Below are 22094 nucleotides of genomic sequence, written 5' to 3' on the forward strand. Positions count from 1 at the left end.
AAAAGTAATTCTAAAAAATCAAGTTAGTGCCCACCTCCCCTCACAGAAGTATGGGTGTAATATAAATTATGCATGAGAAAGCTTTGTGTCAGTAAAACCACTTAAGCGCAACACACACACACACACACACTCACACACACTTCATGGAAAAGGACTCTTTCATGTTTTTCCCCGTCTTTTTGTCAGCAAGAATCCTCCCTGCTCTTCTTTTGCCAGTTTGTCAGCAAATTATACTGCACATCACAGAAATAAGCACAACTTTTAGGGCTACACGGTCAGGATTCTATAAAACTCTGTGTTTTTGAGTTGCGCTGCAATTTTGATACATGATTATTCACGTATGTCACTGTGGGCTAAATCCATCCACCAATCCATCCATCCATAAAGTGGGGACATAGAGAGTACGAGAATCCACTCCACACTTTGTAATATACACTGAAGCACTGAGTCTGTTAGCTATCTTTCTTCTAAGTGTTAATGGGACAAGCCTGGTGTGACTGACTTTAACAAATTCATCAAATGACCCGTTCAGATAAACATGTTGTCAGCCACTGACACGCTGGTATGCTGACGCAGGTGACAGGTGAAATTGGGGCTTAAGAATGAAGTTTAATTTTTCTAAAACAACATCAATCAAAAGCTGTGGACTGAATCACTATTAGCAGTTTTAAAAAGTACTGTATCTAATTAAACTGCTTAAGCATGCTTGGCCAAACAGTCTCATCTTTTGGTGCTGTAGGAATTACATGTAGAAAAACTTGATTTGTTCTTTTTATGACAAACACGTTTATCTTTACTTTTTCTTTCCCTGAAACTGAAAGAAAGGGATTACCACTCATATGCGAAATGCGGCTGCCATGTTGATTGTATCATCCAAAAGTCCCCAAACTGCTATTTAATCACAAATCATCTGAAAAGCAGCCAGGCGGGTTAGTAGGTCCTGTTTAGGCTATACCGAGGCTGAATTTCCCTTCATTTAAACTAATTCATGCACGTGGCATCAACCCATGTATCAATGGGCTTTTTCTATTGCCACAACATCCAAAAATCCGTCAGCATTTATTCAGTGATGCATGTGATGTATCCCAGATATGTTTTTCTGCCCTTTTACTCTTATTTTATTCTCACAGCACAAATTATATATAAAGCAATAAATAACCTGCTTCCTGACAATATTCTAAAAATGTTTTCTAAAAGGGAACGGGGATACAATTTGAGGGGGGAATTAAATTTAAAACATCCTCGTATCCGTACAACATTAAAAAGTTTTTGCATCTCTGTGTGTGGAGTGAAGCTGTGGAACAGACTAAGTAAAGATATGAAGCAATGTCCAAGCATGGCGCAGTTTAAAAAGCGGTTTAAGGATATGGTTTTTACAGGGTACAGGGAAAAGGTAGAGATTTGATAGGGTGTTCTTGTCTAATATTATCATGTGTGTGCGCATGCACGGGTTTGTTGGTATGGGTATATATGTATGTGTATGTATATGTATGTATGTATGTATGTATGTATGTATATATATATATGTGTATGTGTATGTGTATATATATATATATATATATATATATATATATATATATATATATATATATATATATATATATATATATATATATATATATATATATATATATATATATAAAATTGTAGGTTGTGTATCCTTCAGGTGTTAATGGGGTTATTGAAAATGTGTATAGGTGCGTATGTGTGTATATACGTAGGTATGGATAGATAGAAACATATATGTGTATATATTAAAAAAAAAAAAAAAAAAATTACACATAACATATAATGTAATTACAAGGAGGTATTTCTGTAGTCTATTGATACTAGATAGTGGGAAAGGGGTGGGATTAAATAAGCTTATGCTTCTTCCTGCTCCTTTTTGAACATGGACGTTATTTGGAGTTGTGGTTGCTCGTTTTCCTTTTGTTTGCTTTGTTCATTTGTCTCTTTTAATTCTATTTTTTTTATACTTTTTCAACATGTTCAAAATAAAGATTCAATCAATCAATCAATCAATTTTAATCCTTTAATTCAATACAGAAACGGCTTTCTAAATAAATAGATTTACGTAGATTTTCAAAGGACAGACCACATTATTGAGGAGACAGCGCCCTCTCCTGGCATAAAAGCTGATAGCACAAGGCAGCATCTCTGCAGCCACAGACACATTGTTGCGCATGAAAATAATATTTAATGCAGATATTTATAAAGCTATTTGCTCATTTATGAGATTTTAATAGAATTTATAACAAATTCAATAGACGTTCAACAGATTTATAAAATTAAATTAAACATATGCGACTGTCAGAAATATACCTAGCAAATCTATCTTCTGTACTCAATCTTCTCAGACATTTGAGTATTTTACAAGTTGTTCAAAGAGATGACAGAACAATTTGTAAAATATATCCTGCCACTGATCCCGGGAGGAGACACAAATCTCTTTGGGGTTTGGTCAGGAAGGGCATCAGCTGTAAAAAGAAAAAGAAAATCTGGCAAATAAAACACGCAGAGCTATCTGTGGTGACCCCTTATGAATACAGGAGCAGTTGAAAATAGCTTCTGTCCCATACTTGTTCCAAATAGGACGAAGTTGTGCTTTCAAGCTTTACAAAAATAAAATCAATCTTGTTTGTTTTTCCTCCTGGCAGCAAAGCTAAACAGTGACAAAGGGGCAGCAAAGGCTGACTTTCACATGATGCAAAAGCTCTGGAATGCACTCCCTGGAGAATAACCACCATCCCAGCCAACCACTCTACTCCACATAGCCAGGACTCAAAGACATATGGGAAAATCCCCCAGACTTTCTGTGTTAATGTCCAGAGCTCATCTGTCTGCAACTCCTGCTTCAGCTGAGCTAGACTGAAAAAATGAAAGAAACACAGAGAAATAAAGAAACAGGTGTTTGGAAGCTACAACATGATACGGGTCAATAGCTCTCCACTCAAGAGTGCAAAAAGCCACAGTTCAGTAAGAGAGGGAAAACTCTGGACATGTTTTCATTATATTAGATTTTCATTCCTATGCATAAATTAACAGTCAATACTCTGACCTGTAAAACAAACAAAAACATATTTGTTCATTTCAGAATAGTCAAGTGTCCTTGTATGTTGAGCACTTCAACTCTCAAAACCTGAAACTCTCCAAACATACCTGAGAGAAAGTTCACCTTGTAATGAGAGCTATCGAGCAGAGGGTGTGGCACACAGACATAATGACACCCTATAGTGTCTCGCCAATAAGGAACTAGATTCTTTTACCAAAGTGAGGTGACACCTGTGCTGCACATGTTCACACTGTGCTTTTTTCTTTCAAAGGTGTGTTGTTGTGCTCTGCCAAGTGAAAATGTCATCAGTGTTGTTGTTACTGGTTAAACGTTGTCCCAGGTAATTTTCTTCCTGTAAGTAAAGGGTATAGTTTGAGTGATACAGTAACACAAATGTCACAGTATGCGGCGGCACACTATAGGAATTTGTAAAGAGGACCCAAAATGCAGACACAAAAGGAACGTGGAACCAAAACTTGGGTATTAACAAAAAGCAAGCCGTTTAATGAGGCTGGTAAAAAGGGTACAAACAAAGGGCAAGGCAAACTGAAGCAAAACTAACATTAACCTAAAGTGGGTGAAGTAAACAAACAACATGAAAAACATGAAACAAAGGAAGCAAAGGAAGCAAAGCTGACTACACTGACATAGGACAGAGACTATCAAAATAAAACAGGAAACAGAATGGAAAGCACACATGACAATACAATTTCACAACATCAATCAATCAATCAATCTTTATTTATAAAGCACTTTTCATACAGAAAAAATGTAGCACAAAGTGCTTTACATAGTTAAAAGCAGCCCACCCCACCCTCCAACTCACTCCCCACACTCTCAATACGCATATATCCCCCCACCCCCACCCACACACACATACACACACGCGCACACTTAAAGAGTAAAAATTGGGCTGGGTTCGCATGAGCCAAGTGAGGAAACATTATAACAGAGAGCCGTCTGCACCGGGAGCCCGTCACAGACCGCAGCCTCCGGGCTGGGCACACAGCAGGAGGGAGGCAAAGGAGCCCCCCAACCAGGCTGAGAGGACCCCAGAGACCCAGCAGCCACGGTCAATAACAGCCCCGGTGCAGAGAGCGCCATCCGAGGAAACACTGGAGATATGACGCAATACGATGTATACAGGGTAAAATGATAAAATAAATAAGAACAGGATACAATATAAATATAAATAGAGTAAGAAGATTAAAAAATGAATAAGAATAAAATCAAGAAATATTAGGTAAATCCTAAATTAATAATAGAATAACAGGATAGAATAAATAAGCATAAAAAATAAATAAACGCTAAGTAAAAGCTAAATTAAAAAGGTGGGTCTTGAGCCTGTTCTTAAAAACATGTACGTTCTCTGCGGCCCTGAGCTCCTCCGGCAGGCTGTTCCACAGACGAGGACCATACCACTGAAAAGCTGCCTCTCCGTGAGTATGTGTCCTGACTTTAGGGACAATCAAAAGGCCAGTACCAGAGGACCTCAGGGTCCGCGAGGGTTCGTATGGTAAAAGCAGATCTGAGAGATAAGAAGGCCCAAGACCATTAAGACATTTAAAAACCAATAAAAGAACTTTAAAATCGATCCTGAAACACACGGGGAGCCAGTGCAGCGATTCTAAAACCGGTGTAATGTGGGCCCGCCCTCTGGTCTTCGTCAGCACACGAGCTGCCGAGTTTTGCAAGAGTTGTAAAGTTGAAATATTCTTCTTAGGAAGACCAGAGAGCAGGGCATTACAGTAATCAATGCGACTGGTAATAAAAGCATGCATCAGCATCTCCGTGTTGGCCCGAGAGAGAATAGGGCGGACTCTGGCTATATTTTTTAGATGATAAAATCCAATTTTGGTTACATGTTTAACATGTGGGATAAAACCAAGCTCAGAGTCAAAAATAACACCCAGGTTTTTCACTTGTAGCGAAGGACATAGTGAAAATGCCTCTAATTTAGACAAGAGTTTCTCTCTCTGAGCCTCAGGACCGACAATTAAAACTTCAGTTTTGTCCTGGTTAAGCTGTAAAAAGTGTTCTGCCATCCAAGATCTTATATCCAAGATACAGTTAAAAAGGGCATCCATTGGTCTGGTGTCATCAGGAGACACGGAGATGTACAGCTGCGTGTCATCAGCGTAACTGTGGAAGTTCACTCCATGCCTCCTGATGACACTGCCGAGAGGCAACATATACAAATTAAAAAGTACAGGGCCTAGAACCGACCCTTGAGGCACGCCACATGTCATTTTATGGATCTTAGAGGAGCATGTATCCATACTCACCATAAAAGATCTGTCAGAGAGATAGGAAGTGAACCAGTTGTGTACAGCACCAGAGAGGCCTACCATGTGTTTCAGTCTGTTTAAAATAATAGCGTGGTCTACTGTATCAAAGGCTGCGCTTAGATCCAGTAGCACCAGGACTGAGAGCTTTTGGGCGTCCCAGTTACATCTAAGATCATTTAAAACCTTTAGGAGAGCAGTCTCTGTGCTGTGGTTCACCCTAAATCCAGACTGGAATATCTCCAGGATCTGTCTATCATTGAGAAAATCAGTAATCTGAGTAAAAACAAGTTTTTCTAAGACTTTACTTAAAAATGGTAAGTTGGATACAGGTCTGTAGTTATTAAAATCATTACAATCCAAATTGCTCTTCTTCAGAAGGGGCCTCACCACCGCCGTTTTAAAGGCAGCAGGGAAGACACCCAACTGAAGAGAGCAATTCATCATGTATAAAAGCTCAGCCTCAAAAAATCCATAAAGTGTTTTAAAGAGTGAAGAAGGAATTGGATCTAAAAGATATGTGGTGGGTCTCACTGTGGAGAAAACCTTCTGAAAGTTCTCAGCATTAACCAGGACAAAGCTGTCCAGTGTCTCCTCAGGTACAATCGAGCCCTCAGATGTGTTTACAATCATATCGCGATTAGATAAAATATCAGATCTGATGGCGCTGATCTTTCCCCTGAAGTGGTCTGCAAACTGCTCACAGAGCGAGTCTGTGGGGGTTCTTTTGGAGCTTTTAAAATCAGGGTTAAATAAATGATCTATGGTGGAAAAGAGGACCTTGGGATTATTTTTGTTAATACTGATTATTTTGGCGAAGTATGAATTTCTTGACTTCCTTAATGTATTATTGTACATTTTAAGTTGCTCGGAAAATATTTGATGGTTGATATTATTTTTATTTTTCCTCCATCTCCTTTCTGCTGCCCTGCAATTTCTTTTGAGTTTTTTGACTTCTTCGTTTCTCCAGGGTGATGTATGTTTTACGTTAATCTTTTTGGTGGTGAGTGGAGCAACGGAGTCAAGGCTTTTCTTCAGTTTGCTGTTAAAATAACTAAAAATCAAATCGCAGGGTGCAGGTAAAATTACAGGGGGGCATTTGACTAAAACCCTGGTAAAATTTGCAGCCACTTCAGAGGTTAGATAGCGCCTCCTCACAGTTCGCACCGAGGTCTTCCGCTGAATAAAACCGGTGATGTTAAAAAACACACAGTAGTGGTCAGAGACAGCCAAGTCAACAACAGAGGACACGCTGGTGGACAGCCCATGGGTGATGACCAGGTCCAGAGTGTGTCCTCTGTTGTGAGTCGGCTGCGTGACGTGCTGGATAAAATCCAAACAGTGAAGAATGTTTAAGAATTCTTTTGTTGCAGGGTCAGAAGGATTATCTATGTGCAGGTTAAAATCACCGGTTAAAATTATCATATTATATTTTGAATGTATGTTTGTTAAAAATTCTGAGAATTCCTTGATAAAAGCAGCGCTGTCTTTGGGTGGTCTATAAATTGTGACAGATAAAACTGGAGGGCTGCTGAAAACAATAGCATGGAATTCAAAAGTGGTAAAATGATCAAATAAAATTTGTTTGGTGGTGAGTGTGTTGTTGGCTAAAGATGCAGTCCCACCACCTCTCTTACCACTTCTAATAGAAAAAGAGAAATTAAAATTTGGTGGGGAGGCCTCAGTGAGAACAACTGGTGCATCCGAGCCCAGCCATGTTTCAGTTAAAAATAAACAGTCAAGTTTATTATCTAAAATTAAATCATTGATAATAAAAGACTTGTTCGATAGAGAGCGTACATTTAAAAGTGCCATACTGATTGAGACTGGTGGATTTTTGACAATAGAGTTGGATGGATGTTGATATTTTTGAAGAGGCCGGAGGTTATTAATGTTTTTGGAGTTACTGGATTTATGATAATTCTGTTGCTCTCTGTTTGTGATTATGACGGGTATTGTGTTGACTGTGGGAGAGAAAGGTCCTAGTCCAGAGTTTTGTGTATTACTGTTAAAAGTGGAACAAATATAGGAGCTGGGACCAGGGGAACATCAGTCAGTGGCAGACAGTGGCGATGTGCGGGAGTGCTGTACGCCAAATGCCAAATTGGCGGACAGCAAACGGCGTCCCCAGGCGTTGAGGTGGAGCCCGTCTGCCCCAAAAAGATGCCTCCTCTCCCAGAAGGCATCAAAGTTGTTAAGCCAGGTGTTAAGACTGAGCAGCCGGCTGAAACGGCCTATCCCTCTGCCACAGGTGGGGGTGGGCCCAGGGATAAAAGCACTCACCTGCAACTGACCAAGGAGGCTGAAGAGTTCGAGGAAGTCCAACTTCAGCAGCTCAGATTGCTGTTTGGGGATGTCATTGGTGCCGATGTGGATGATGAGCCGGTTAACCTGTGGGTGGGATGCCAGAATGTTGGGAATTCTGTCCACTATGTCAACAACAGTGGCTCCCGGGAACGACAGCGTGAGCGCCCCCCTCATCCGCACGTTCCTGATGATGGAATCCCCGAGGACCAGCGTGGAGAGAGGAGGTGCCACCGAGGGCTGTTGGCCATCTGAGACGCCCGCGCCGCGACACCGGGGGTGTTCAGATGGAGATGCGCCAGCCGGACTGCGTGAGTGACTCCCAGGTAGCCGCGCCGTGGGTCCTCTTCTCCGAGGAGCCGGGGTAAAGCACAGCTCTCCGCGGTGAGTTTGCACCACAGCGTCGGGTTGCCCGCCGCGGCTCCGGGGGCGTAGTGGTGGAGATGGCGCAGACCTCAGCGACACAGCGGGATGGCGAGGGCTAGCCGTCAGAGGAGGAAAGTCCACAGGATCCAGGACATTGAATTGACATTGAACATGGCCAAGAAGACAAGAAACATGACAGACTATCACAGAAGACCTAAGTGAAACATAAATAAACTAAAGGCAACCAAAAGATAATCCAATTACTCAACATAATAAAGGAATAACTTAAGAACTCAAAACGTAAACTGAAAACGCTGGGCCAGAGACCCAGGACCGTGACAACAAATGGGGTCAGTTATGAGTAAGTGAGTTTTAGTGTTATGCCTCAGCCATTCAGATGAATACAAAGGGGTGCTTTATTCCTCATATGACAAATTCAAACAGGCTACTACTGCGCTTTATGAACAATCATCTATTCTGATACTGAAACATTCTTATTTGGCAATCCTGAATTGCTCATATGTAAGAACTCTAGATAAATACTGTTATTATGTTACTCTGGCATTTTTATTTTCTAAATCATATGTACATGTGAGCTCTATGCCTTAAAGGTAATAGATCTTAAAGGCATAGATCCAGTTATCTCCCTTGATAACAAGTGACCTGTGAAGTATGCGGGCTGAGCTGATTTATGTGGCTTCTTCCTAAACTCCCTTTCTCTAGTCTTTCACAAAGAAAGCCTTGTTGTTCAACATTTTATTAATAAATGGTATTAATCGGAATCTAAACCTGTGTCATGTCCTTCTTTGTGTTCAGCCTTTGCCTTTGCCCAAACCAGTATCTTGTAGTGTGGCTTGAGGCCTGTCAAACCATAAAGCTCTCCTCTGTAGCACCCCCGTTCTGTCAGCTCCAGACTTTTGCACACCATTCAAGCTGTCTGTTGACTCTAGTGGAGTTGGAGTTACTGCTGTTTTGTTACAGGAAGATTCCTTCGGCACTGGTCACCCAGTTTCCTCCTGCTTGGTGTGAGTATAATACAACTGAAAGGGAAGCCCGAGCAGCCCTTTGGGCCTTTCAACATTTCAAGATTTTTAACACCACGGTCATTAATAGTCTTTACAGACCACAACATCAGCTCTGTTTATTGCCTGGTATTTTTAGTGGAAGAGTGGTAACAACTTCATTGGGGTTGTCAGGTAGGTGATGGTCCAATCCTGAGTGTTTTGTTGATTTATTTCCAACAACACCTCTTGAAGGGTGATGTCACCCAACATCCACAAGGATGCCTTGGTAAGCTAATTGTTTCAGCATAGTTTAAGTTTATCTGCCTCTCCAACTATATCTTACAGGAACTATAACATCTTCTGAGAAGACGACCATGACCAGATGCGTGATGGTCCAGGGAATGGGGGAGCGAAGACACTTGTGGTTATTCACTTTCCTTCTAGGATAATCACCAGTTGTTGCAAGACCTGATTGTGTGTACAGGTGTAGCAGCCTCGGGACAGGCTGGTTTTTGTAAAGATGTGCCTCAGAGTTGCAGGAGTTTGGATGAGAGTACACATTGCACAGTACACGGCATCTTCTCCCACCCACTGATTTAAGTTTTGGGATGTCAGATGGATAAATAATGATCAACAAAACCTTCCCAATCTAAGCCTTTGTTGGATCACTCCTTGTGCTGTGGCTGTGGCCTTTAGACCCAATTGTAACCATATAAATCAAACAGAAATGGTAGCAAGTTTGTTTTTTCACTATTAGAATTTCCAAAGCGTTAGTGGAGACAGAGATCTTATTTCATTTAGTTTTTGTTTGTTGTTTCAATTCATTTTAGTTTAAGTTAGTTCCCATAGTGAGTTTCCATGTTTCAGTGTAGCTTAACTGTTTGAAAATGTTTAGTTTTAGTTTCGTTTTTATTAGTTCAGTGTTATTGTAATACCTACTGATACTGGAAAATCGGTATCGGTGTTAAAATCTAAAATATTTTTGAAAGCAGTTAACTCACAGCCTTGGAGACCTTTAAAAACTCAGTAAACATGTCCATCAAAGCCCTTTTTTATAACATATTTTACTAAATTAACAAATCCTATTACTAAATGTTGTTATTTCATTTTGTTAATTTATCACATCGCAAAACCGTTTCAGTTAATTTTATCTGTTAATTTTTCTGAAATTCTAGCGTTTATTTTATTTTAGTTAACTGGAATGCCCGTTTTCCACATCTAGTTTTATTTTTACATTTTGGTTAACCGTAATAACCTCGTGGTGAAGACGGATTTCTGAGCAATAGCATCATCTACTGGAGACCTGCTAAATACCACTATTGTTGGACACAAATGTATTTACAATAATGATAATAATGATAATAAAACCCTGATCAATCAAATAGTATAACTTATATTTTCACTTTTCACTTTAAAACTTCGGTAAAATCAGTAATACTTATATTTTTAAAATATACACTCATTATGCATTTGTTGCTAAAAACGAGGAATTATAGGTTAAATTAACACCGAATAGTAAGTGTAAATGACAGAAACCAGTAAAATGTTTGCCCCGAGTCAATTATTGATATCACAATGTTCTCCATCAGCTGTTTAAAGAAAGAAAAAACTGCCATTACGTCACTTACTGGAACGTGGCCAGAAGGACAACTAGATATTTTGACCCCATGTCAGTGCCATAAAACAGTCTGATCTGTGCAAACTTTTTTACACTCATATATATCAATAAAAGTTTTAGTTTATTCAATAAAGGCGGTCCTCATCAATAATAAATATTAAACAAATGAATAAAAGCACATTACAATAAGTGAAATAGCAGAGGAGAAACACGGGGTTCCGGCGGGCCGCGGCAGACGAAGAATGTAACGCACCCTTGGCCACTCGGATGAAGGCGGTGCTACTGGTGGCCAAGCAGCAGGGCCTTGCCTTTGTGGTTGTAGAAAGAGAAGATGGCTCCCGTTTTGGAGAAACAGCTCCCGGGCGCAGCTGGGACAGGAGACAACAACAACGAAGAGGAAGAAGGGCAAACTCTCTGGCAAGTCCTGCTACTCTTTTAACGACTTCATGCTTCCGCAGGGCCTTCTCAGAACAGCACAGCCGCCATGGTTCTGCTTTGTCACTGCCGGTTTTTCCCTATCAAACACCGGCCCGGCTAGTACCAACGTTAGCACTAACTGAAGATGAGCGGTCAGTCTGTTAGCAGATCAGCTAACATCGGCTAGCAGGTTTGCTGCTGCTCCTCCTGATGTTAAGCTAACACTGCCTTGTAGTTACCTAGCAGAGTTTTACTAATACAGTGAACGTTAGACACTTTCCAGGGCGCCATTCAAATAACTAGTACCTTGATAGTTTATGTCAAGATAAGAGCTAAATACTAGTTAGCGTCTTGATGCAGGATACAGTAAGCTAATAGTAACGTAAACCTTAGAAACCCGTTAACTTAAAGAGAAACGCAAAAAAAAAAAAAAAAAAAAAACATGATAGCGTCTTTAGATAATAGTTGCTCCTCGGTAAATTCATGGATCCAGGATTGAGCTACTTAATTCTGTCGTACCGGTCAATGGAAACGAATTATCATTTCCTGCTTCTGTGCTGTCTTGGAGTCATCATTGGACCGGCTCAAAGAGTCAAAAAGTGATCGTAATCAATGAAGTTAAGGTGTGTCCAACTAGTTACCGGTTAACAGTTTTGACACCACGTTTGACTGCTCTGAGATGAGGAGCTGCTGTCAGTCTGATCACAGTCAGTGTGACTTGTATATAAAAATCTACCTGTCTTTTTCTTATCTGTAGGTCCTCAATACTGAGTGAAGTTTCAACTAGATCGAGTTCAAAATTGCCTTCAGGAAAAAATATCCTGATATTTGGTGAGTATTGGTTACATGTGTGAAAATTGAAGTTTCTGCAGTTTATTTGTGCTGGTCAACCCTGAGAGGTAGAAGAGGGCAAAGCAGCTGCAAAATCTAATGATTGCACGTTTCTGAATTGCACTTTGAGCTGCTTAACCCCCACCCCGGGCTGAGGTTTGAACTAAAGACAGACATAATAAACAGAAGAATATAGGGTATTCTTCTTGGGTGGGGTCATATTTATTCGAACAGGCCCTCTGAAAATGTGAGAAATGCTGCTTCTCATCAGGCAGGTTTGTGTGAGAGAGTGTACATTGTGGAAAGCCTAGACATCCTCCTTGAAAGGAACGGAAATGCATTTGTGCATTTTTTTATGTCATATAATTTGTTGTTTAAAAATAACACGAATATAATCTATTTATCTGTATTATGAATAAAATATTTTGCAGGTGAGGATGGTTCAGGAAAGACGACACTCATGGCCAAACTTCAAGGAGCTGAGCACAACAAGAAGGGGAGGGGACTGGAGTATCTGTACTTAAGTGTCCACGATGAGGACAGGGATGGTGAGATTCACTGATGAACCTTGAATGTGGTCTCTGTCATTAATCTGCAGGAACCTTTATAAAATAATTCCACCTTAAAACTGATTATTATTAGTGCTTGTGTTTAACTAGCATTTTACTTTCTTCTTGCAGACCTTACACGCTGTAATGTGTGGATCCTGGATGGGGACCTATACCACAAAGGCCTTCTTAAGTTTGCTGTTACTGCTCAGTCGCTACCTGACTGTCTAGCTGTGTTTGTTGTGGATATGTCACGACCTTGGACCACTATGGAGTCGCTGCAGAAGTGGGCCAGTGTCCTGCGCGACCATGTGGACAAGCTCAAGATTCCACCTGAGAACATGAGAGAAATGGAGCAGAAGAGTAAGTTACATATACACCAATAATAAATGCATATACAGCAATAATAAACGCAAGGCTTGTATTTAGAACACCCCCCCCCCCCCCCCCCCCCCACACACACACACACACACACACACACACACATACACTCTTGTTGATCTAGCTTTACATTCATACCTGCATTCATGCACGTAGCTTATAGAGTGAAAAACTAACATCCCCTGAAACCTCAGCATTAGAAATGTGTACATTTTGGTCAAGTAGCTGGCATCGGTCATGGTTGAGCATTTCAAAAGACACATTCAGATTGTTAAAATATCAATAACTAGCATATCTCCAAATAGATCTGTTTTGTTGAAGCAGATCCACTTATTGAAATGGCGATTTGTTATAATCTGGTCATTTTCCTTCATATATCAAAGTGCAAAAATCTGACTTGAACTGACTCTTTAAGGCGAAAACGTAAAGGAAAAAAACAAATGTGCCTAAAGCATCCCATGGTGGATGCAATGGTAGTGTTACATAATAACCGCTGGACTCCTTGCTGATTGGTTGCTGTATAGCATCGAAGGCAAGGACTGTATGTTATTACACTTTGCTGAGGTGGATTCCAGGTCATCATCAGAGAGGCCCATGATCCTCAGCTGTGTGCTCTTGCTGGAGGCAAGTTCTGCAGATCAATGACTGTGATGCACTCAGATGTTGTTCTCCTGTTAATTTTAGAATTGGGGCATCTCATGCTTATGAACGCTTCTTTTGTATTTTGAAAGATTGTTGGTATTCAGATAAGTTTATTTCAGCCTCCAGGGTTTGCTCAATGTTCTTGTCAGCTCCCAAACATTGCCTGCTGCTTTTGCTCTTAAAAGTGCCAAAAGAGATTGGACAGAGAAGTAAAACTGGTTATATGCTAGATGAGTTTGACAGCACAGGTTCAGAGAGATTGTCACTGTGTAACATGCCAACACAAGTAGCCTTGTCTGCAGAAAAACGTGTGAAAAAGAAAAGAGAAGCTGCTCAATAACTGATGACTAAAGCGCACTGAATTGCTTTCTGTCATTTTGTCCACTAATAATTGGTTTAATGACTTTCAGTTAGCCCACAAGTTTGCTTTCGCTTTGAGTAGTTGTATTGGAATAAAATTACAATTGGCTGATATAATGTAGCAGAAAGCTTTCCTACCTGGAATGTAGACCTCATACCCTGTGTGGATTGCTGTTTTGTGACTACTGTTGTTGTTGGTGGTGGTGGTGTTGTGTTTACTATTTGGTCCGTTTTGGGTGACTGACTTGTTTGTCAGACTTCTCTTAACATTTCATTTTTGATGATCCCTGTCCAATTTAGCCAAGGCCTCTCAACGAAATAAAGGATCTTCTGGCATGTAAACGATAATGTAAATAGCAGATGGTGAGGACTAGTCAGATTTTAAACGTGTGACCACGAGTGTTTGAGTGAGAGTCAGACCGACAGACTGGAAGTGTGTGAGTGGCTTTTGTCCAGGGAGTCTTGCAGTCATCTTGCATCATGGTTTCCTCCCCTCTTACAGCAGCGTCAGGGACAGGAAGGGACGTAACTCAAAATTCAGTGGGCTGGACGTTCTGACTCGTGCTCTGTTCTGCTGTAAATAAAGTAGGCTGGCTGCTGGAATCATCTCAAACTAAATAACAGGATAAACCTACTGCTTCTCTACCGCTCGTTGAATGGAAAACTATTTGCGTCCATGACTTCTGTTAGTAATAGGCTTGTTTATCTGCAGTTGCAGTAATTATGTTTTGAGGCAGTTTTTGTATATAATAAACAGTTGAAGAGCATTGTAGAAGTTCAGTTTGACTTAACAATAGCATCCAAGACCAAATGTTATTAGGTGAAATTAGTCTGGCCATAAGACTACTTTATTTTTAGCTGAAGTTGAACTTTTACTGACATCAAGTGTATACCTTCGAATTTAGAAAGAATATATACTGATTGGTGCTTTTGCAGTACTTAAAATGTAGTACACACAAAGTATTTGAAAAGTCCTTAATGAAGACCGCTGATGCATTTTGACCTCACCCTTGTTTGTGGAACAGATAAGTAGGTCTTAGTGGGGCAAAGTCTGTCTCTTTAATGTTTTTATTTTAAAGTGACAGTCCACCAATCATCTCTCCTTTCAGCATTAAATGTTGCTGTTTTGAAATCACTGCAAAATGTCATGTTTCTGTACATGCTGCCCAAAGTAATATATTTTTTCTTTCCATTTACTTACAATATTCTCAGCCTTAATCAGTTGTACCAAATAACTTTTAAGGGGTTTTTTGTGTGTGTGTGTTGCAAACAAAGGAAAGTTGAGACGCGGCTCACATTATCTCGGGTGTTGCATGCATGGTTGTCATAAAACTTGAAGCTGCCTTAATTCAGGCTTTTTTTGTCTTTCCTGTGTTCTGATAAAATCAAAATGTTTAGTATTGCTGTCTTTTATTTTGTCTTGTCTTATCTTATCTATGCCTTTAAAACTCAGACTTAAAAAAAACATTGTCTTTATATATGAAAGCATTAGGGGTTTGAGGCTTGAATCTATCTTTTCAAAGTCTTCCAGTATAGGCCAAGCATAATGTGAACAGCATTCATCATTGCTTTGACCAAGTGTGTGATCAGGTCTTTTTCAATAAATTTACTACATTTTGGAATGTTTGGATCCTTTGGTAGTCCCATTTGGCCTATGAACTTTTTGTGCATACGTACTGGATTTGTGCAGCTGTGCATCTTAAGAAGGGTTCTCGTAGCTTTTCAGACCAGTTCTCATCCCCTGTATAAAATTCTTTGCCTGAAAGTAAAGGGCTTGACTCTAAACACCAAGTCAATCTGGCTTTAGCTTTTGAGGAAATAGGCCATGGCTTCCTGCGTAAACCCCCACCCTTCACACTGCAGCTTTGTAAATGTCTGGACAGCTGGGATCAGCACAAGAGGAAAATAAAGGATGTCTTTTTCTGTCTTTGAACAAGGCATGTTATTTAACTGGAAATGTAACATTGTAATTTTCTTTCTGTGATGCTACACAATGTATACACAGCAGTGACTACTTGTGTGAACATTTAAATTTAGACTGTCACTAGGCAGACATAGTCTTATCCTGATATACCACTAAGCTTTATTTGTGTTGACTCTATGATCTAATCTGAGGAACACAGTTTGAGGCCTTGCACAGCAATTAAAACTGCTATAAAACAAAGTTTATAGTGCTGAAGAAGCTGCAAGTGGCTCATTGCTCTTTCCAAAGTTACAAGCAAAGATAATGTGCACCTATAAAATGCTGTCAGTGCTACAGAGTCCCTGAGGTCAGACCACATTTGTCACCTTAGTGTTGTTTATATTTTAGGGCTTTTTTTGTCAGTGCTGAAGTGCTAGATGCCAGGCGAGGAGAATGGAAAGGAAAAAATAAAAACAGTGGGTCGAGACACTGAATACTGAACTAATTTTCTTTATTTCTATAGATCTGGAGCTTTGCGTTCACTAATACACACAATTTACCCTTTTTTCCCCTTTATTTTGTCTTCTAGTGATAAAAGCCTTCCAAGAGTACACAGAACCAGAGGATGCCACCCCATCCTCCCCACAGAGACGAGCCCCAACAGCAGGAGAGGATGAGGACGTTGTGTTACCACTAGGGGAAAACACACTCACGCACAACCTGGGCATTCCAGTGCTAATAGTTTGCACAAAGGTATAAACCGCTTAAACCAACCAGAATGTCACATTTGAAGCCGTTTACAAATGTTGCTATAAAAAGCTTTTTAGAAGTACTTGTTTCTGAGATGTAACAGAGCCAAAACTTGGAATCTTAATGATAATTAATCTTGGTAATGTATTACAACATTGTTTCTTTTACTACACAAGAAGGAACAGCTGCTGGTCATCTAAAAAGCTACTTGTTGCGTCTGTGCCTCTACAGTTTCAGTTTTGGGAGTTAAACTTACCGTACAATCTATTTCCCCAGCGAGGCTTTGATTTCTGTTGAGGGCATGGATGCATTTCATTCAGGAGCTTCTTAACATGCTGATAATTTAACTGTGTCCTCAGAAAAGTCTAAGGATACCTGTTTTAGGTTAAGCTATTTTGGACAATCTCTAGATAATGCCAGAAGCATCCTGTCCTTGGCTGCTGCCATGATTTTTGTTTGTAGCCACCTGTGTTCGTGATCTATAGATTTTCTAAACTGGCTTTTTGTATCACAGCCAGGAGATCAATAGCTCCTTCTATTTAGGACTGAGTCGTCTGCCATAAACGAGCAAAGGAAACCTTCTTTAACACCCTGATATCTGTTCTTCTAGCTGTTCTATGTGATTGAATTCCCACACTAGTGAGCATATTTGGCCTAAAATCCCATGTGGAGACCATCCCCACTGATGCATTTATCTGTGTTCTTACTTTTATGCTGTGCTTTGTGAGGCAGTATTTACTAATAAAAAGTTACCATTATACTTGCCTGTTAATCCTCTAGGCAAAGACGGGTGCTGAAAAGCACAAGGTAGCCATCAGCAGAGCTTCACATGCTAGCTGTGGCTGGAACATGGGGAATGTGCCTTTTTTTTTTTTTTTATATTAATTAATTTTTTTTATCATTGGGGCCTCTGAATAGCTCTTGTCAGAGGAAAAACTACTAAATCTGGATAAAATGTCTGTTCGATATCTCAAAGATATTTCAAAAGACTCAAAATGTCTTTTCTTCTCCAACCCACAACATCTCCAACTCTCAGAGAAAAGGTTATGAAACAAGAAGTTCGCCTACACTCACAGGAGTGTACCACTCTACTCTGCTCAGTTATCTGTCCCTCAGATATCTGTTATCGCAGATTAGACGGCTGGCCAAATGGTTGACTAACTTTAAAAACCAGTGTGTTATTTGGTTTTAATTGTCTGCCACTAAAATCTTCTATTTCTTTCTTTATATCAATAATTTTTGCTTCAATTCTTAAGTGTGATGCAGTCAGCGTACTAGAGAAGGAGCACGACTACAGAGACGAGCATTTCGACTTCATCCAATCCCACATCAGGCGATTTTGCTTACATTGTATCCTTGTTTTTAATGCATGTCTTTTTTTTATTTAATTTTTTTTTTTTTTACTCTTGAGCTCTGCCATACCTTGAATTTCTGTATGTGGCTTAATATCAATTAATATATGACACTAACCCAACAACTGCTGCCTTAACTTAACCGAACAGATGGAGCAGGTCTGATCTATACCTCAGTCAAAGAGGAGAAGAACCTGGATCTGCTTTACAAATATATAGTACATAAACTGTATGACTTTCAGTTCGTCACACCAGCCTTAGTGGTGGAGAAGGATGCAGTGTTCATGTAAGTAAAACTAGTCAACCTTGTCCCAAATATTAAAACCTGTTTGTCATATTTTTAGCAAACAGTTTGTGCTGGCATCTGTCTTCAGATCTTTTTGAACAACAATTTAAAAATCTTTTCCTTCTCTTTTAGTCCATCCGGATGGGATAACGAGAAGAAAATTGGTATTTTGCATGAAAACTTCACAACAGTCAGACCAGAAGATCCATTTGAAGATTTTATCACAAAGCCTCCAGTACGAAAGGTATAAAAATGCAAATATTGACCAAACGTAAAAGTTACAAAAATGCAGAAGTATTCCAGAGCTTTTTGCTCTGTTCTTCTCCTTTTTAATGGCATTCTTGTTTCCTTTGCTCTTCTTAACAGCTGGTTCATGACAAAGAGATAAATGCAGAGGATGAGCAGGTTTTCCTGATGAAGCAGCAGGTAGATGTGGCCTTCTCCCCATTTATCATGATTTCTGTCACCAGCCAGTGAGCTTGATATGCGTTTGTTTGTTGTTAGTTTCTGATTTTGATCTAAGCAGGATCTCAAAATCAGGTCAGATATCTTTCACTGGTAAAAAAAAAAAAAAGGATCAGTCCTTTCTAACATATTTGCAGTGATCTGCTGCTTTCACTGTTAAACAGTGTTTTATACTGCAGCCGTGTTGATATGAAACTGTCACATGATATGAAACATTACCCTCACTTCCTATTTTGTGAGAAAAAAATAAACCAGGAAGACAATTTTAAAAAAACGTAACTGAAGTTGCAGGTTAGTATTGCCCAGTGCTTTAAGTTCCTTCTACTGCACTAAATGCCCCCTTTATTTATTAATTTGTCACAGTTTTCTTGCATACATTTGTCTTTGATATTTTCAGAATGAAAGAAGTTGTATCAAAATATGTTACCTGAAAATAAAGGATAGGGAAAACCTGTTGATATACTAGTAATATAACAGAAATTGCATCTAACTCAAGCTTTTCTTTTCTTTTTTAGTCTTTATTAGCAAAGCAGCCAGCCACACCAACAAGAGGAGCAACGGTAAGTGTCTTAAGGTTCCTCAAATGTGAAATTTAATTCTTTTTTTTTTCTTTTTTTCTCTGGATAGAAAAACGTGAGCTGCTTTTTTTTTGTGGCCACGCTTTTATTCTGGTGCCTGTGTTTTAGGAGTCTCCAGGACGGACAGCCTCAGGGTCTCCACGGCCTGCAGGCCGTGCCGGACAGACAGCCGTAGCCAGTGGCTCACCAATGACCTCTGTCAAGAAGCCTGACCCTAACATGAAACGTATGTTTGAAAGGAATACAATTTCAAATGTCAATTAATGAGAATCACACTTTACATTCCAGTACACCCTAATTTCTGATGTTTTGTTATGTAGACTCACTTTTGAGATAGAAAGGGTATTAAAGATTCTCTTTTGTCATCCATATTATTTGAAATCAAAGAAAAAGAACAGATTTTCACTTATGTTTTTGCTGTATGAACATTGAGCAAGTTGTGAAGTACTGCCCTCTAGAGGTAACACTACAAGAATTCCCACAATGGTGGAACTGTTCAGGTCACACATTTCCCATTATTATATATACAGTCAGGGTTTAGTGTATTCTAATTTTTTAATGTCAGTCTATTAACTATATTGAATAGTTTTTTTTTTTCTTGGTTTGTAGGAACATAACTCTTTCAAAATAAAATATTGTAGAATATTTTGTTTGAAAAGAAAGATAAATAGTTCCCATATTGGTGCCAAACACCACTCAGTGATGGGCAGTGAGGAGCTTTTGTCTTCAATTACACAAGACTTATTTTGGGGGGAAAAACAAAGTGGATTATATGTGTATATTTATAAACAAGTTCCCTTACCACCACCACCACCATTTCATTTCTCCTACAGCGGGAGCTGCCAATGAGGGAGTGCTGGCTAACTTCTTCAACAGTCTGTTGAGTAAAAAGACTGGAGCCCCTGGGAGCCCAGGAGCTGGAGCAGTGGGAGCTGGAGTGCAAGGCTCTGCCAAGAAAACAGGTACAACCTCTAATTCCAGTGCTTTCACCTCTGATCTCAGTGAAAAACAGAAGTTGGCGATTATTTAACCCCTTCTCTCTCATAGGTTAGCAGTTGATCTCTTACCAAAGCAGTAAGGATTATAGGATGCTGTGTGTTACAGAGTGCGTGCACTCTAAATTACAAACACTTGTTAGAGACTGTGGACCATTTTGCTGTCTGGAGATTTATCTCTACAGCCTGAGTGAGAAGGTTAAAGCAGGAGAAAAAAGTTGTCCTTAGACTGAACTTCTGACAGCTGAGGAAACTTGTGGCAGGCCTGTATTGATCATCCCACCCATCATAACTGCATCTCACTCACACCATGCCTTGTCCTGCCGCTTTTGAGCTCTATTAATTAATCTTTTTTTTTAACTTGGGTAACATTTTTTTCTTTGTTATATTAAATGTAACAAAGTCAAATATTGGCTGTGCGATAGCTTGATTGTACCCCGTGAAACATGAGAGAAATGATTGCATAACTCATCTCTGCCTGAGAACACTAACATGTACTCTTTGTTCCAGCGCTGAGCAGTGTTAACATCTCTGCAACAGGATAATGCATGTTCCTTTTGTCTGATGATTAGTTTTGCATGTGTGCGTGTTAACTGTGGCAGCAAGCCACCAACCTCCAGCATGGGAACGCATCACCATTCAAACCGCATCCATCCATCCATCTGCTTGCCATAGAAAGCTGTTTTTATGAGTAGGCGCAGAAGCTACAGGAGATTACTTTTGGGCTTTGTCTCCTGTCTTTTTTTCCAAGGGCAGAAGCCGGGTTTGACTGATGTCCAGGCTGAGTTGGACCGGATGACTCGCAAGCAAGACTCCATGGTTTCAGCTAACAATATACCACCGCAGACAGAGAACGAAGCGTGAAGGCAACAAAAACAGCTGCATCGTCCAGTTAATACTCTGGAAAAATATATGTACATGTGAGCATAAAAAAACAAAACAAAAAAAAATTGACCAAATTCCTAACGCCTGTATCAGTCAGCACACAGTGGTTTCACTGAATGAGATTCAAAGGCTATCAGAAGGTTGGAGAGGGAGTGGAGATGAGAAGAGAAAGAGAACATAAATGGAGGTATTAATGAAATAAGTGCTGAAGGCTTGGCTTTTTCTATCCTCTCTTCCACTGTAAATGTTATTTTGTAAGTTTAGGGAAATGTGTGCACACTCCCTGGCAGTCAGCCTGACCTGCTGGGCTGAAGGCCCCCCAGATTCTGGGCTCATACACTCTACTCATAGGTTTAAGAGTGGCAATATACTGGTTCCTCTGGTTTCGCTTGTCATACTGAAGGAATTTGGTTGCATTTGGAAAAGTATTTAAATATATTCATTAATAAATTCAAATACTTGCAAGCATATGTAATATTTACAAAACAATGTTGGATATGATACTGATGTATTTATACAAACCTCCTCCTTTTTTATTTCATGTTGTGCACCATTTATCGGTTTAAAGAAAAGGCTCATCGTAACATGTAAAAATGCCACTGACACCATGACACTAATATGACATGTTCAGTTAGCGGATAGCATATCAGTCGCCCTAGTCATCTCGAAGGATTCTGTAAATACGAATACAAAAAAAATTATTCAGGTTAACTTGATTTTGTATAAAGCGCTTTTTTTGTCCAAATTCTTAAGATAGCTTCTTTGAATAAAATGGTTTGACAAGAAGTTAGAGGTCGCAGCAGAATTGCTTCTTTAGCTACAGGTGGGTATATTTGGGGGAGGGGATGGGGCAGCATCTTTCCTACTATAACTCCTAAGTGCCTCGCACAGTTAGCTGTTTGTGTCATAGTAGAGGTGCTTGTCTGTACAGGAGGAAACGCACTTGTAGCACCATCGGTTCAAAGGTTTTTTTATCAATTTCTCGTCATCCAAATAATTTATTTCGTTTTACTTTTTTTTTTTTTTTTTTTAAATGTACAACAAGCCTGTGGTCGCTTCTATTCTTCAGAAA

At 39.7% G+C, this 22094-nt stretch overlaps 1 protein-coding gene across 3 annotated transcripts; it reads left to right on the top strand.

Annotated features, from left to right (window-relative positions):
- Window positions 1-10889: 10889 nt before the first annotated feature.
- dync1li2 (dynein, cytoplasmic 1, light intermediate chain 2) lies at window positions 10890-22094 on the top strand. Of its 3 annotated transcripts, none has more exons than XM_080885311.1 (13): window positions 10890-11046; window positions 11804-11877; window positions 12309-12425; window positions 12558-12788; window positions 16301-16464; window positions 17718-17811; window positions 17964-18099; window positions 18232-18343; window positions 18466-18525; window positions 19080-19124; window positions 19251-19368; window positions 19976-20104; window positions 20190-22094. In XM_080885311.1, exons 1-13 carry the CDS (start codon window positions 10961-10963, stop codon window positions 20192-20194), a joined length of 1371 nt encoding a protein of 456 aa, XP_080741437.1. In that variant the 5' UTR covers window positions 10890-10960; the 3' UTR covers window positions 20195-22094. The 3 variants fall into 3 exon arrangements, with proteins under 3 accessions (XP_080741437.1, XP_080741435.1, XP_080741436.1); XM_080885309.1 differs by having other exon boundaries at window positions 20889-22094; XM_080885310.1 differs by having other exon boundaries at window positions 20894-22094.

Source organism: Rhamphochromis sp. 'chilingali' (genome assembly GCF_963969265.1).
Source record: "Rhamphochromis sp. 'chilingali' genome assembly, chromosome: 6".
NCBI lineage: Eukaryota > Metazoa > Chordata > Actinopteri > Cichliformes > Cichlidae > Rhamphochromis > Rhamphochromis sp. 'chilingali'.

Excerpts from the sequence above, each read along its gene's own strand:
- dync1li2 (XM_080885309.1), top strand. The coding sequence starts at position 10,961 with ATGGCTCCCGTTTTGGAGAAACAGCTCCCGGGCGCAGCTGGGACAGGA. Across the intron at positions 18,100-18,231 it reads GAGAAGGATGCAGTGTTCAT|TCCATCCGGATGGGATAACG; the intron begins GTAAGTAAAACT and ends CTTCTCTTTTAG. Across the intron at positions 19,125-19,250 it reads CACCAACAAGAGGAGCAACG|GAGTCTCCAGGACGGACAGC; the intron begins GTAAGTGTCTTA and ends CCTGTGTTTTAG.